Below are 17,235 nucleotides of genomic sequence, written 5' to 3' on the forward strand. Positions count from 1 at the left end.
AATAAACTAAAATAAATTGAAAGATCCACCAAAATATAACTTCAAATAACATATATATGTATGTACAGTATCCATATACAAAATGTCGTATAAACAAAATAATAACATTTCAAAATTAAGTTTTGTGTAAGTATATCTCGAAAACGGGACCGTCGATAATGTATAAGGAAAAATTGATCAGTACCCTTACTTCTATAACATATATCAAAGTCAAGATCATCGAAGCTGTGTCCTCTAATATAAAAAAATACCAAAGAAATTAATAGAGTCTCTCTCTCTCTCTCTCTCTCTCTCTGTCATCGGGGAAAAGTTTGAGATGGCTAGTAGTTGCTTCTTCGGAGCTTCGGGACTGCTAGTGTTTAGTTTTTTTTATGGAAAAGTTTATAGAATAGTTGAGACGGCTAATAATTAGCTATCTCATTTATTGATTTTCAAGGGATGATCGGAAGCAGAAAGGAAACAAGAAGCATGTTTCGCGATTACATAGAAAGAGTGTAAAATCAGGACGTTACAATCGGATGATAATGATAGGAAGAAACTAACTTATTATTGTTGACGCTGAGAGGATTGCTGACTGGACTGAAGAGATTGCATCATGATCAGCGGGATCTTGAGCTCGTAATTTCACTATGTGAGTTTTAATCGCGCATTGACTAAGTTCGAACTTTGGATGTAGGCGTCCATCAGCGGGCCTCGATATATGCAGCGAAGTAAAAAAAGAAGGAAAGGACACAATGTTGGGTTTATAAAGGTTCGGAGAGATGAGTTGATCTTGGAGGCAGATTTTAATGGTTTTTGTGTTAATTTTGAATGAAAGTTTGGAAAAATCGCAGGTAAAGAAAGGAGGGAAGTAGCGTTGCGTGGATAATTGTTTTTTGTGTTTCTACTTTTCCCGACGAATGATTATGTTATTAAAATTTTTCATCCATCGTTCCACACCCTGATTTTGCTCATTGGTGTATCCACCATCGGCTGCTAATTGCAAACTTCTGATTGACATTTTCTTAGTGACATCCTGGTTTCGGAAGTGTTGGCCTCAAATGATCTTGGTAACCTCCGCGTTTCATACGCATCGGCATGTTCTACTTTATTAATAGGATCCTATAAAATTTTAGTCGCGCAATGGAACTTTTACAAAGAATTGTTGGTTCAGGATAATTTAAATACAGAATATATCTTAAAAGAAGTTCCGCTGTAGGCTGAATCTTGGGCTTATTTTGAAGATAGGTCTTTGAGGCAATCACATTTCGGCCTTTATCAGTAGTTTAGTAATAAGGAGAAACGTTTTTCTTTTTAAATCTTCGAGGCATTATTTATTTACCGATGAGCAGCCGTTAATTTACTACAAAAGAGAAAAATCATGAAAGTCGTCGGACATAATAATAATATAAGTAACGATATCTGTACATAAAAATGTGAAATATTTAAAATTATTTAATTCTGTTCTACAAACGTTTTGTTTTCTAACCTCAAAAATGTAACTCTATCCAATTATATGAGATGTCTTATACGTAGATACAATTGTTGGATTACAATTTTTTAGATAGCATGTAAAATCTTTTAATGCATCAATTAATACAATGTATTTAAGCATATTTGTTTGTAATATTATGTACAATTATTTCATTATTATATTTTCAAAGAAATGGCATAACAACTTAACATCATCTACGTTTCACACTTAAATTTTATAGATTCAACAAATAACAGTGACATTAATAATAATAATAACAACATTAATAATAATAACAATTATAACAAGACGAAAAAAAATTAGCGTCCAATTATTGTGGGCTCATCAGCCATAGCTATTTCTTCAGTAGGTGCTTTATCCCTCTTCCTTTTTCTTGAGAAAAGCATAAAGGCAGCACCAGATACGAAGTTGCACAAGAATACGATCCATGCAAGGATGAGAGAATAATCGTATTTTATCAATGCATCTTTTGGAAAAGTTTCAAAATTGTGGTTATTCTCATAATCAATTGAAGAAAGCAGAACTTGTATTACCACCATGTTGCAAGCGGCTAGAAGAAAATAAGTATAAAAAATTATTAATATAAAATTTAATCATGGATGATTTATATTATTTTTTATATAATGTTGTTAATGAGAAAAATAAATTACGCTTGAAAAAATTGATTAAAAAAAAATAATTAATTGGTTTGTACAAATAATGGCTAAATGCCCTAACGGTTGATTTTGCAATTAGTCAATTAAGGAAGCTTTACTTGGACACAGTTCAATTGGACACGTCGCAAATGGACACGTTTCAAATGAACACAATTTTTTGGACACAGTTCAATTGAACATCGTGCAAATGGACACCGTTCATTTGGACAACTTTTTTTACCTTTTTTTGAAAAGGTCATTTTTAAATAATATCACGCATTTTGTCGTGTTATATATTTAAAATAATTACACAACTTAAAAAAACAGTTCAGTACAGAAAGAATCGAAAGCCAAATTGAAACATTTATGTAAAATGATTCTTCTGAACTTTATTCTTTGTCGTTCAATTAATAATTAATTCTATAGATGTAACATTTGTCACGATATATTATCGTCATAAATATCTCGTCATTTAATTGTTATTTTTAAGCCATTTTTTAATAAATAAATAATGAAATAACATTAATTAATTAATTACTATCTTTCTTTAATTAATTAATTAACTGTAATATATAAATAAGAAAAATATTTCGCATATTTAATACAATTATTATATATTTTATATTATATATTATATATTTATTACATATTATATATTTTAATACAATTATTAACAAATTTATAAACAAGTAAACAAAATATATATAACAATTTATTTAAATATTGTATAATTATTTATTTAAATATATTAAACAATTTTCACAAGAAAAATTATTCTCATTAAACATAATATATTCACGGCTTTATATATGTAATAAATTATCTACAAGAATTACATATGCAATCGAGATTTTAAAATTGAGACTGTTTATAATAACACAATATAATAACATTCATTAACCAGATCTATCATATCTTATGCCAAAATTCTGTATTCACTTATATCATCATTTCAGTAGTAGGTTTTATCCAAACATAGAAGTGGAGCAGCATCGAGCCAGGATCCCAAGGACGAGTGATCGTTTTAGAAACATGCGATGGTACCAAGATAAAAGATGTTTCATTATTTTCTCTTATCTTTTTTTTAATTTTTTCATTTTTTTTTACTTATTTTCCGTAAGGGGTGTCACGTATATTATAGATTTTCAGTACTAGCAATCAATATCAGAACGCAATCATAATCTACAGGAAATTTCTCGTTTTCATCCTTTCCTAATACTGTCATCATTCGCGGCGAAATTCCATGGAAAGTGTTACTCCGGATATAGGAACATACTTAGAACATACTGTTAGTCCATTGCAGTACGTATTAGAATATTTTGAGATGATCGCAATATACGCATAATTTGCAATCTTCTCAGAACACACGCGTGCTATTAGGGTATATACTTTTGTGCAAATATAGAAATATCCACTCATAACCTATATATCTTTATTTATAAAGTATTTTTTGTATTAAAAATAATTAATAATTAATACTAGTAATAACATTTAAATATACTAAAGATATTAATAACTAAAGATTAAAATGAAATATTTTACAATATGTAAATATTAAATGTATGATTATTTAGAAGAAAATTGCTGAGTTTGTATCGGTGACCCACAATATTTTAAATTGTTATTTTATATAAAAAATATTGACAAAAATATGAAAAGAAAAATGAGTAACATGAACAAAAGTTTATGGACAGGTTACACTATGTCTTGTGCATATTAATGCATTAAAAAGTCAAATATTAAGTACTTATGTTTTAATAATTACACTTTTTAATCTAAGGAATATAGAATTTCAATATTTACGTAAGTGATCAAGATTATAATTGAAAAAGATTATTACAGAAAAAAATCAATATTTATTTAAGAAATATATAGGAATATTTATATATTATAATATTTATAATATTATAATATCTATTTAAAATATTTTTTTATAATAATAGGTCCCTCCCCCTTGCCTCTATCTCCTCGCCGGCCTCTGCCTCCTCGCTGGCCTCTCTAATTGAACGTTGTAAGGTCTCCCCTTTGCCGGTACCACTGGACACGGGAGCGTCCAGCATCTCGATTAAACACTGAAAATAAACAAATATCAAAATGTTTATATGTTTTATGTATATATTTATGTATATATAGTTTTTTTATGTTACATATGTATATGTGGATATACTTTCGTTTTAATAAATAATACATACTATTATTTTGTTGCTGCTGCTGTTGCAGTTGCTGTTGCTGTTGCGGTGGTGGCTGCTGCAATCTTTGTTGTTGTATAGAAGCATTTTTATTAGCAAAATTTAGGAAGTTTTTAAGAGTTAGGTGTCCTACTGCTCGTACTGGATTCCAAGCTTAGTTTTATAAAAGCTGAGACATCTCTGCGAGATAGTTTACTATCCGGGAGTAATTATCCTCTCGAGCTTTTTAAGCTTGAAATAAAGACGTTTCTCATAAGAGTGGTGTTGCCAATCATTTGAGTTGAGTTGGCATCCGACCTGCATCCATCGAAAGAATATGACCATCATCTCTCTGGAGTATCTGTCGTGGGATTCGAGAGTATACATGTATATATGTATACTGTAGTATATGTATATATGTGTATCATTGAATTGTGACGTGTTATTCTAAACATATTATTTGCGATAAATATCATCATATGCCTCTGTAGTCGAAAGGATAAGATGCCTTCCCGGTAAGCAGGAGATCCAGGTTCGATTTTTGGTTGAGGTGATATTTTTCGCAAAATAATTTCGAATTTTTACGACTGATTCGTGGTCGGGCCCCATCGTGGCACACGCCTTCCCTTCTTATTCTCTTTTTATAAAACTAAAATCACCAAATATAATTATAAAGATAATAAATTGGATTTAAAAATTTGATCAGATACAGATCTGAAAATAATTTTGTTGAATCTATCAAAATTATTATGTAGGATGCTTAAACATAATAATAATATTGCAAAAATTTTTGATTTTGTAGCAATCAATTTGAACACAGATTTAGTTAAAATAAATTTGAATCACAGAAAATAATTTTAAATGTTTTTAGATGACCAAAACTATTTTTAGATGAGTATGTGATAAAATTTTAGATTTGCAAAAGCGTTCTTTTCAATATTAGTGTATCTAGCTTCTCGCGAAGTTGTCGGAATTGCAGCTCGTATTCCTCCCACAACTGCTGCAATTATAGCTGGTGCTGCGTCTGCTATTGCAACACCAGAGATAATTTTTCTCTTTTGTCTGTAAATATATAAATTGTATTGCAATGACAATATTGTTTAATATTATATAATGTTGATATCTTAATATATGATGTTACAACACAAACACAATGTTACATGTAACGTATGTTAGTGTAATGATTTTATATTGGTATTATTATTCTAAAAGTAGAGATTATTTCTTTAAAATAAAAATAAAAAATTGGTAATAAATGCTGAGACATCATCATCTGATTCGTGTATTTCATAATGTATATCTCTTTTTTTTTAGTACAATTACGCAAAATTTTTCGATTTGATATCAATATGATTTATATCGAAAGAGAACGTTATGTGTAATGTCATGTTTTGTATATTCGGAAATATACAAAATTAATATATATATATATATATATATATATATATATATATACATATATATTAATTTTAGTATAATTATAATTATTAAAACATAAGTACTTAATATATATATATATATATATATATATAAATTATATATATTATATTTTATATATATATTAGATGTACAAAAAAGTTCTGAGCCTTTTTTTGTAAAATTCAATCTTTATTCAAAAACAAACAAAAAAATATTAATCAGCGAAATATTCCTCGTTTGCATCAACGACCTTTTGCCATCTTTCGGGTAGCTTGCGAATTCCTTGACGATAGAAGCTCATCAGCTTCGAAGCGATAAAGTCATCAATGCATTTTCGTATCTCTTCAAATCTTACGAAATGTGTATCAGCCAAATAATGCTGTAGCGACCGGAATAGATAGTAATCGGAAGGCGCCATGTCTGGGCTATACGTCGCGTGCGGGAGAAGTTCCCAGCCTAACGCAAAGATATGGTCTTAAATAGCTTTCGCAACATGTGGTCGAGCATTGTCATGAAGGAAGACGTTTTGGACTTTACGACGTCCTTGGTCAGTAAATGGCCTCTTTTCTTCTAATGCATCGATCAAATTGGTCAATTGTTGTTGGTAGCGGTCTGACGTGATTGTTTCACCCAGTTGTAACAACTTATAATACAACACACCTTTCCAATCCCACCAGATACAGAGCAAAACCTTCTTGGCGTGGATATTGGACTTTGGCGTCGATGTCGAAGATTGACCAGGGTCAACCTTCGACAGCGACGCCAAAGCCCAATATCCACGCCAAGAAGGTTTTGCTCTGTATCTGGTGGGATTGGAAAGGTGTTTTGTATTACGAGTTGTTACAATCGGGTGAAACAATCACGGCAGATCGCTATCAACAACAATTGATCAATTTGAGCGATGCATTAGAAGAAAAAAGGCCATTTACTGGCCAAGGACGTCGTAAAGTGATCTTGCTTCATGACAATGCTCGACCACATGTTGCGAAAGCGACTCAGGACCATATCTTTGCGTTAGGCTGGGAACTTCTCCCGCACGCGACATATAGCCCAGCGACATGGCGCCTTCCGATTACTATCTATTCCGATCGCTGCAGCATCATTTGGCTGATACACATTTCGTGAGATTTGAAGAGATACAAAAATGCATTGATGACTTTATCGCTTCGAAGCCAATGAGCTTCTATCGTCAAGGAATTAGCAAGCTACTCGAAAGATGGCAAAAGGTCGTTGATGCAAACGGGGAATATTTCGCTGATTAATATTTTTTTGTTTGTTTTTGAATAAAGATTGAATTTTACAAAAAAAAGCTCAGAATTTTTTGGTACACCTAATATTTAATTAAGTAACATGAAATAAAGCAAAGTTAATCATGGTTTGAATGCAGTATCATAAATTATTATCACCGTTGCAGACGTTCAATATTCTCGCTTTGTAACTTTTGAAGAAACATGGGCAAATAATTTCACATCGGACCTTCGATCAAAACAAAAATTTATTTTAAAAAATTTCATCGCTTTTAGATACTTATAGCTTTTACTTACTTGTAAATATGAAACTTTGCGTACATATCAGATATTGTAAATTTTTACTATAAAAATAGCATATTTAAAATGAGGGAATGAGAGAGAGAAGGGAGGGAGGAAGGAGAGAGAGAGAGAGAGAGAGAGAGAGAGAGAGAGAGAGAGAGAGAGAGAGAGAGAGAGAGAGAGAGAGAGAGAGCGTTCGAACATATATGATGCGTACGTACTATCTTGTACAGCGATCAGCTGATTACTTTCACAATGAGATCCATTTTAAGTAAATCCATATGAAGTAATTTGAAGTTTTTCTTCTTGTCCTCTTGATCCACACAATGCACACACTCTATTCCTTCACTTGATCAATCAAACGAGAAACGTTTATTAATGTCTTGATCGATTAAGCACTATTACTCCTCGATCGATGATTCACTATTAATTATTTGACGCGTGAAAATTATTCGAAGAAAGAAACACGTATTTACTCGGCGAACACACGACACATGTTTATAATCATTACTACGACTCGATCGGTAATTCACTATTAATTATTTGGCGTAAAAATTATTCGAAGAAAGAAACACGTATATTATTCAGTGAACACACGACCATATACGACACGTGTTTACTTGATGATAGCAAGCGGTCGACTGATTACTGTTGTGATAACACTGTCAGATGTAAACATGATTAATTAGTCTTAAAAGTCAGACTACTGCGGCAATTCAAAATATTGAATATAATTTAAATAATTTAATAATATAATTTTGTATAATTATAATTTGTTGAAAAATATCGCAAATGCAAATTCTTTATTACGTATCGACAACTATAATTAAATAAATTAAGGAAATAAAATAAATTACTTTCTTTATACATTTCATATTATGTATTTTATTATGATTTTTAATTTGAGAATTCTAAGAGAATATTCCTCGAAATAAAATATTTGGTTGCTCTGAAAAGGGATTAATTATCTCTTTGAAAAGCTTTCTTCATAGAAGATGTTTGAAGTGGCCGTTCATCGTGACGCAAGCTCTCATGCGTCTCAATAAATGAGTGTTGTCCAGCATATCGTTGTCGATAGACCAGATGGCGTAATGAAGTTTGGCGTTGAGTTCTTCGACATCTTCAGGAGACTTCTTATAAATAATTTCTTTGCAATATCTCCATAGAAAAAAATCCTATGAGTTAAGGTCTAGAGATCTTGCGGGCCAAGGTATTGGATCGTATCGACCCATCCAACGTCCAGGAAATTGCTCATTTAAATAATTAGTATCCACTCTGGCATTATGTGATCCAGCACTGTCTTGTTGGAATAAAATTTTATTCCTTTCCGATAAGGGCATATCTTCCAAAAACTCTGGAATATTTTCTGTCAAAAATTTCACATATGATGCACCGTTTAAAACATCTGGCAGAACAGGTCCCAATATGTTTGTACTCATAATGCCTGCCCAAACGTTCATTTTCCATTGAGTTTGAAAATTTCTGAGCCGAATAACACGAGGATTCTCGTCACTATACATATGTATATTGTGAGAGTTAAAAATTCTTGTGTGAACAGCGATTCATCGCTGAATATTACGAGAAAAAAAATTCGGATCCTCGTTCACTCTTCTCAAAAAATTTTCACAAAATCTCTTCCTCCGAAGACAGTCTTCCTCTCGTAAGTGTTGCACGCGATTGTAATGGTAAGCGTGCAGTTTTTCTTCTTTAAGAATTCTCTGTATTGTGGAATAAGATAGACCATGCTCTCTAGCAATGACCCAAATATTCGTTTCAGGCTCTTCTTCGACAGCACGTAGGACTATCTGCACATTTCGCAAATTTCTTTCACGACGATATCTACCGCGGTCATTTTTTCTTTGTATAACGCTTCCAGTTTCAAACAATCGTTGAGCTGCACCAAGTATAACGATAGCCGACGGATGTTTTTCTCGGTGTGGATATAATTCTGCAACGTCTTGCAGCAACACAATGCTGTCTCTAGCACTTACCAAGTCATCAGCATATCATAATACTCTTCGTTCGTGTATGCTGTCATATCGTCCTGATAAGAACGTTTTAATAATCGAAGAATTCTTGAATGGGGCGCGAATAGCGACGCCTTATCGTTATTAAATAATGCAACCCGACGTCATAACATCGCTGATTAGCCAGAATCCCAAGGATTTTGACTAACCCAAGAATTATTAAATAAGAAATTAAAATAAGTAATTAAAATAGAATAATGCGCGCCTTGCCAATTGCAACGAACTAATGTGCAATTCGGCAAGGACGCTAACTCTGATAACATCATGTCGAAACGCTGACGTACCAAACAACGTTTCGACACGAGGACGCGCCGAGGCGGCGTAATAGCGGATAAAGACGAGAAAAATCAAGCAACGCTTGGCTCAGCTCAGAAGCTCAGACGCACAAGTGATGACGTAGAAGGAAGTGTTAGCGTATCGTTAGCGGATGACTCTGAAATAACGAACACTCAAATCAGATTAATAAAGTATTTTATTTTAATAACGAAGTGAAATTATGGTGCCTCTCCCCCCCTCTTCCTCACTCTCCTCTTGGTTGTGCCCGGAGCAGCACAACATTGATGGCAGCGGATACCAAGTGCCGGAACTGGAGGAAATCACCGCATCCCTCTGAGACGTCCTGGAATTTGGAAGGAAAAGAGGACACAAAATTGAGAGCAAGTCGCGTTATCCAGCAGGGACATCCGGTAGAGCAGCCAGCGAGCGTATTAGCGACACCGGAGAAGGCGTCGACCTACTGCAATAAGCGAGCAAGCGCTACAGCATGCGAGTTGCGACTGTAATATAAGTCACAGACAATAAAAAGCGAACATAATAGATATTAAGAAGAGCGATAAAATAGATGTCGAACGAAGACATCAATCGAATATCCACCAAGAGAAACGCATCGTTAGGTAATACAGGTCGCCGTGCACTTGTGCATTGTTAATCCGAGCCCCGCGCAGGTGGAAAACACACGCGATCCACGCGATAATGTGCGCCGTAAGTTAAACGATTACTATTCCGACAATAGCTTAGAGAGTCGAACGGAATTACATCCGAATATTGTAATTGAACGCGTGTTCTCGCTTAGCGACATTGATAGCAGCTTATTACCAAGTAGCGAGAGACAACTTATTACGCCTGACAGACGCAAGATCTGACGTAAGTAACGATACGAGCGCAAGCAACCGCCGAGAATTTTCGCTGACGTCCTACGATAGCAGCGTATTCGATCCGACCGAATTCCATATCACTTCGCGAGACGCAAATCAAATAGAAATGGCAAATCAGCCGTCAGGCACGCCGTTACGACCGATCGCAGAAAAGCGACGAGTAATCAACATAGAGCTAGATAAGCAAGGCAAATGAGAGCCACTCTAAATCAGCCACACTGGAAAACCGACCCAGAAACTTCACGCGATTCACGAGACATAATGCTAACCGAAATACTAGAGGGTATGCGGGCGCTACAGAGCCGTATGAGCCAGCTAGAAATGACGTTACTATCAGAATGCTGACGCGGAAAATAATGAACCGAGAGAGATGGTATACGGGTGTACGATGAACGACATCCGGAATTCGCGAGATCCCGTGAGCACGTACTTGAGATTAAAAGAAGCCCGCGATATGAGTCCCGGAGTTCAACGCAACTTCGCACACGCTGCCGGAATTCCTAAGCACGGCATCATGCCATAAAAAATACGAATCCAAGAGAGGAAAGCACGTTACTAGAAGCGATATTATGTACAAAATTAAAAGAAAGGGCTATAACCGACTTTCAAGCGCGAGATATACGCGATTTCGTGCGATTAAAATGAGAATTGGAAGTGTGCTACCTCAGCAAAAAGAGTATCACACACTTGCAGTTAGAATTCAACACATTGAAACAAAAACTGGGAGAATCGGCAAAATCATTCGGATTACTTGTCAAATAAATAAATTTACCAGTCTATTCCCCCTACCACAGCCATACAGGCAGCCGTGTATAAATACAATGAGTAAATACTGCAAGCACTGCAAGAAAGCAGGACAACCATGCAGAATGCTGGGTACTTCACGGTTAAAAACCGAAAAAGGAACCACTCGCCAAATCAAAAATAATAATGCGAATAAAACGTGAATTATACTCAGTATACGTGGTCAGAGACGATTTCCCTATGGATTACGAAGGAATACTCGGAATTGATTTCCTAGCCAAACAAAAGGCAAAATATGACCACGAGAAAAAGATATTAAGTATCGGCAAATTTGAAACTGCAACCGTACCAACAGGTTCTGCTGAAACTACGTAGCGTACACAATAATCGAGGCAGTCACCAACAAAAATCAGGTATAGATAATAAGACAAGAGCAATTGAGGCCAGGAATATTTATCGGATGCTGGATCCCAAGGAATTCACCTGTCCGATAAGTATAATAAATACGACAGAAGAATCCGTTGAAATAAGCACAACGGTAAACTTAGAAGAAATAGAAACACAGAGCGCTGAAATACTGAACATGGTGAAAAAGAAAACGATAAGCGAAAGGAGAAAATGAGTGCGAGAACAGTTACGAACAGATCACCTCAATATTGAAGAAAAAGAAACATTGGAACAAATATGTAACGATTATTGCGATATATTCCATTTGGAAGGTGACTCACTATCATACACGACCGCGGTGCAACACGAGATCATCACGCGCGCGGATAGCGCACCGGTCAATGTCCGACCATACTGCCTGTCCGAAAAACACAAGGCAGAGATGAATAAGTAGATAAAGAAAATGCTCGAGGAAAAATTATCCGTCCAAGCACAAGTCAATGGAACGTGCCAATATTGGTTGTCCCGAAGAAGGCCGATGCGTCTGGAATACCTAAACTATGCATTATCGTAGATTTCCGGAAACTAAATAATTTAACGATAGAAGACTCATTTCCTTTACGGAATATCACGGACATCCTCGATCAGCTCGGGAATGCGAAATACTTCTCGATGCTAGACCTCGCGTCGGGTTACCATCAAATAACAATGCACGACAAAGATAAAAGCAAAACGGCTTTCTCCACGTCGTACGGGCATCACAAGTTTAATCGAATGCCCTTCGATTTAAAAAAATGCGCCTGTCACGTAGCGATTAATGAATTCGGTGTTAGCGGGAATACAGGGCAAGATGCCTTGTATATTTAGACATTGTCGTTTACGAACCAAACTTAAAAGAGCATAATAAAAGACTAATCGAAGTATTCCAAAAATTAAGAGACTATAATTACAACCAAAGAGACTGAAATTACAACCAAACAAGTGCAAGTTTCTAAGAAAAAAAATGACTTATTTAGGTCACATTATTTCAGAAAATGATATATGATATAATTCCGGATCCATCAAAAATAACGACCATCACAAACTTTCCCGTACCCAAAAAAGTAAAAGACGTGCAGTCCTTCATGGGATTAGTTGGGTATTACAGGAGATTCATTGAAAATTTTTCGAAGATCTCAAAACTGATGAAACCACTGACGAAACTAACTAGAAAAGTTGAAAAATTCAATTGGATGGCAGAACAACAAAACGCATTCGAAACGTTAAAAGAGAGGTTGACAACCGCGCCAGTTCTGAGTTATCCTAATTTTACAAAACAATTTATATTGATTACAGACGCGGTTACGCCATTGGAGCGGTATTGTTGCAAAGGCCAGTGGGCTAAGACCGACCAATTGCTTACGCGAGCAGAATTCTAAATAAAGCGAAACAGAATTCCAATACGATGGAAAAAGAATTGCTAGCCATAGTATGGGCCGTCAAACACTTTCGACCGTATCTATACGAAACAAAATTTCAAATAGTTACAGATCACAAGCCATTGGCTATTTAGTATAACAGATCCTGCCTCGCGATTAATTAGATGGAGACTCAAATTAGAAGAATACGACTATGAGGTAGTACATAAGGCCGGCAAAGGCAATACAAATGCTGACACACTTAGCAGAAATCCGATCGCGCGCGACACACAGATAAATAGCGTCGAGCGCGACAAAGAAGAGCGAATACAGCAAAAAGGAGAAAGAGCAAATAATGTATGAATATCATAATATCCCCTCGGAGGACATCAAGGTGTTACACGCACGACAAACCGAATAAAATTAACACACAACTGGCACGGATTAACGAAAGACATGGAGGATTACATCGCCAAATGCGAGTATTGCCAGAAGAACAAGTTAAGCAAAAAAACTAAGATGCCTCTAATATTAACAGACACGGCAGAAAAACCGTTCGAAAAATGCGCTCTGGACATCATGGGATCACTCACGATCGCAAGGAAATAAGTATCTATTGACATTTCAGGATAATTTAATAAAATTCAGTAAAGCAATACCAATATCAGATCAAGAAGCAAATACAATTGTCAAAGAATTTACCACAAAGATAATATGCAAATTCAGAATACCGGGAAAAATAACAGACAAGGAATGAATTTCGTCAGCGAGATGTTCAAGGATGTATGCACCCTTTTAAAAATAACAAAGATTCAAACTACCGCATACCATCCAGAAAGTAACGGAATCCTAGAGAAATCACACAGGACTCTAGCCAAATATTTGAGACATTATGTAGATGAGGATCAAACTAATTGGGATGAATGAATTCCATACGTGATATTCACATACAATACGACACCGCATACAGCAACGAGTTATATGCCGTTTGAATTAATGTACGGGCACCGAGCGAACCTACGGCACTGACGGCACCGCCGAAACCATACTATACATATATAATTATGCGCAAGAACTAAAGGAGCGACTCCGAGCCACACAGAAACTGAAAGGAACACATCCGCGAGGCGAAACAAAAAGCAAAAAAATATGCCGACAAAAATACTAATAATAAAGGTAGGAGATAAAGTCCGACGACGAAACAGTGCGTCGAGAACAATCGAAGAAATTAGAAGTATGAATAGGCCCATACCAAATAATCGAAAAAATTTCGGACGTAAATTATAAAATCAAACAAAAACGAAAAATCGTGACTGTACACGCGAACCGATTCAAATTCTTTATCGAACACTAGGATACAGACGCATGACAGGACAATCGCGAAAGAAGAAGCTTTAGTAGAAGCGAGAATATAATAGGATTAGTAAATAAAATTAGGCACATATCAGTTCCTGCACACGCACAACCCGCCGCCCGTAGCGGCGCAAATCTGGACCCGCAAAGGGTCGCGGGGGTATATCGCCTTTTGTCAGCACGTATGGCGGTGCAGCATCAGCCTCAGCGCTGCATAAATGCCATTATATGGCCAATATCCTGAAAGATTAGGGATCATATTACACTTCCTTATTCTATTTAATTTTTTTCTTATGCTGCTTAGTGCACGCTAATTCACCAGTAGCTAGACCCACCCCCCGTAGACCTCGTTTCAGCTGCAACTTGCTGGGCCGCCAATGCCACGATGCGCGCACACAATCGTAGCACACTACGGGAGTGTACTCTCGCTCGCACATCGCACAACGCATATTTGAAAAAATTTTTTCCATTATATTATATTACTATTATAAACAAAACTAATACAAGCTGGAATTTTACGCAGCCACGACAGACTGAATCAAACAATTTATTATATGCAAAGAAAAATGCACGGATAGGATTCACCGAAAAGCAATCCGAATCCCGATGCTCCTCGCAGGACGCTCCTCGCGCAGAGGAGTACAGATAATCCACGATTCCCGGCGAACGGATGATGAAGAACCGTTTCGTTTCGAGGAACTCATACCGAGATTATAATAAACCATATTGTACTACATGCACATGCAAAAGAAAAAGGAAGAGAGAGAAAAGAAAGAAAAAATGTATAAGCGACATACGAGAAATAAAAAATACACTTACCTTAATATTACGGTGGCAACACGTCCACATATCATACCCCGGTAGTGTTACAAACGATGACCAAAATCCAATCCAGCGGGAATCGTCGACTACCCAGGGCTCTCGTCGGAAGGCACGTGCGCCTTACCCCATGAAATACACATTTCGTCACACCATACCGTTCATGTCGCACGCGCGGAGTCGCAATGTGACATGAGCCAATAGGCATGAGCCAATAGGCCAATAGCAATCGCACGACGCGCACAGAGTAGGCGTATAGAAACGGGTACATCCGTTATAACGCGTACAAAACATGGCGACAATAAACTGAATAACAGTCTGGCGCGAAAGCTACTGGTGAATTAGCGTGCACTAAGCAGCATAAGAAAAAAATTAAATAGAATAAGGAAGTGTAATATGATCCCTAATCTTTCAGGATATTGGCCATATAATGGCATTTATGCAGCGCTGAGGCTGATGCTGCACCGCCATACGTGCTGACAAAATTTTACAACACGCCAGACATTTATTTCGAAGAAACGGAGTTAATGAACTAGGTACAAACGACTAGGTACAAAATGGAAATTAGTAATCAAACTGGACATCAACGCTAGAAAAAAGAATGTGACAAATGGAAAACTACCTAGATCAAACCAGCGAGCGTGAGAGCGAGAGCATCATTGGACCCATCCAGTTTACATGTAAAAACATAATGCAAATAATACAAAAGGACAATGCAAAATTAATACAATTGCTAACGCGACTGAGAACTATCTACTACACTAGAGATAGCAAATGAGGACTGATAAACGCGACTGGCGCGATAAGCAAAACATTATTCGACACCATGGATGCCGAGGACGAAAAACATCTCAACGAACAAATACAAATACTGCAAGAATACCCTCAACAGACAACATGCAACGAAAACTCAGATCAAAATTATTAACGCCACAATAGGGCACATGGATGCATTGGAAAAAACGGTTAGTTACAACGAACGTATACTGCGGAATGTCACGGCACGAATGGAGTTACAACTTGCGAAGTATACGCAACGAGAGGATATGGACGAAAACTTATTAATATTGCGGATAATAATGACGGACCTGACAAAAGATGTAGAAAACACAATCGACTATTTGTCACTGACCAAAAATGAGATAGTACATGCGCTATTACCATTGGAAAAGATGTAACAAAGCTGCGAGAGGCAGCGACCCAATTAACCGAAGGCTTATATTTTCCGTTTATACGGGTTGAAAACTGGCGTACGATCCAAAAATATACAATGATAAGCGCATATTATAATAAACCGGACATTTACACAATTATTCGCTTTCCAATAATTGCGTTTAACATTTAAACTAATAAAAACTGTATCACTATCGGTACGCAATCACGGTACTTTCACATTTATAAAAATTCACTACTCGTTAGCGATAGATAAAGAAAACCATCACTATATTACCACAAAACGAACTACGAAAACGAACTACAGACATGTATACAAGACGGAGAGCTGTACACATGCGAGATTTTCTTGTCTATCATATTAGCACGAACACGAGGTGCAAGTCTATGTAAAGGCGCGTCGGGCGAACTCAAAAACTGCGAATAGCGTTGCGTATTTAATACACTCTTGTGAATAATGCTAACGGAACTAAACATGGCTGTACTCAATGGTAACAAACTATGGGATAATCAAAAACTAAATATCCAGTGCGATAAGTCACCGGAACAACAATTAGAGTTAAGTGGCACGGGAAAAATAAAAATTAACGGAAATTAACAACGCCCGAGGTTAGTACCGTAGTACGTTAGTAATGTAGTGACAACTGCCGACGATTCCCAAGGATTCTGACTAATCCAAGAATTATTAAATAAGAAATTAAAATAAATAATTAAAATAGAATAATGCGCGCCCTTACCGATTGCAATCAACTGATGTGCAATTCGCAAGGAATGTTATTCGGCGATGTTATCGCTAACTTCGATAACATCGTGTCGAAACGCTACCAAACAACGTTTCGACACGAGGACGCGCCGAGGCCGCGTAACAGCGGATTGATAAAAACGACGAGAGGAATCAAACGGCGCTCGGCTCAGCTCAGAGACTCAGACGTACAAGTGACGACGCGTAGATTGAA

General features: G+C 36.2%; 1 protein-coding gene and 1 long non-coding RNA gene across 5 annotated transcripts in view; both read right to left on the reverse strand.

Annotated features, from left to right (window-relative positions):
- The window catches only part of LOC105423790 (transmembrane protein 114), a 517,194-nt gene that overhangs the window by 86,774 nt on the left and 413,185 nt on the right, over positions 1-17,235 (reverse strand). For 3 of the 4 annotated variants that reach the window (XM_089081256.1, XM_089081257.1, XM_089081255.1), the window contains one exon: positions 1,285-2,024. The exons of the other annotated variant lie outside the window; for it this stretch is intronic. In XM_089081256.1, coding sequence (XP_088937382.1) covers positions 1,774-2,024 — 251 coding nt within the window. In that variant the 3' untranslated portion in view covers positions 1,285-1,773. Of the gene's footprint in view, positions 1-1,284; positions 2,025-17,235 lie in introns of those variants that run through there. 4 annotated transcript variants of the gene reach the window in all.
- Positions 3,908-5,508, reverse strand: LOC148935621 (uncharacterized). The gene is made up of 2 exons (XR_016140239.1): positions 4,302-5,508; positions 3,908-4,181 (listed from the first exon to the last, which is right to left on the reverse strand). It is a non-coding gene; the product is annotated as an uncharacterized LOC148935621 (long non-coding RNA).

Source organism: Pogonomyrmex barbatus, unplaced genomic scaffold (assembly GCF_055798465.1).
Source record: "Pogonomyrmex barbatus isolate J1 unplaced genomic scaffold, ASM5579846v1 scaffold4, whole genome shotgun sequence".
Lineage (NCBI taxonomy): Eukaryota > Metazoa > Arthropoda > Insecta > Hymenoptera > Formicidae > Pogonomyrmex > Pogonomyrmex barbatus.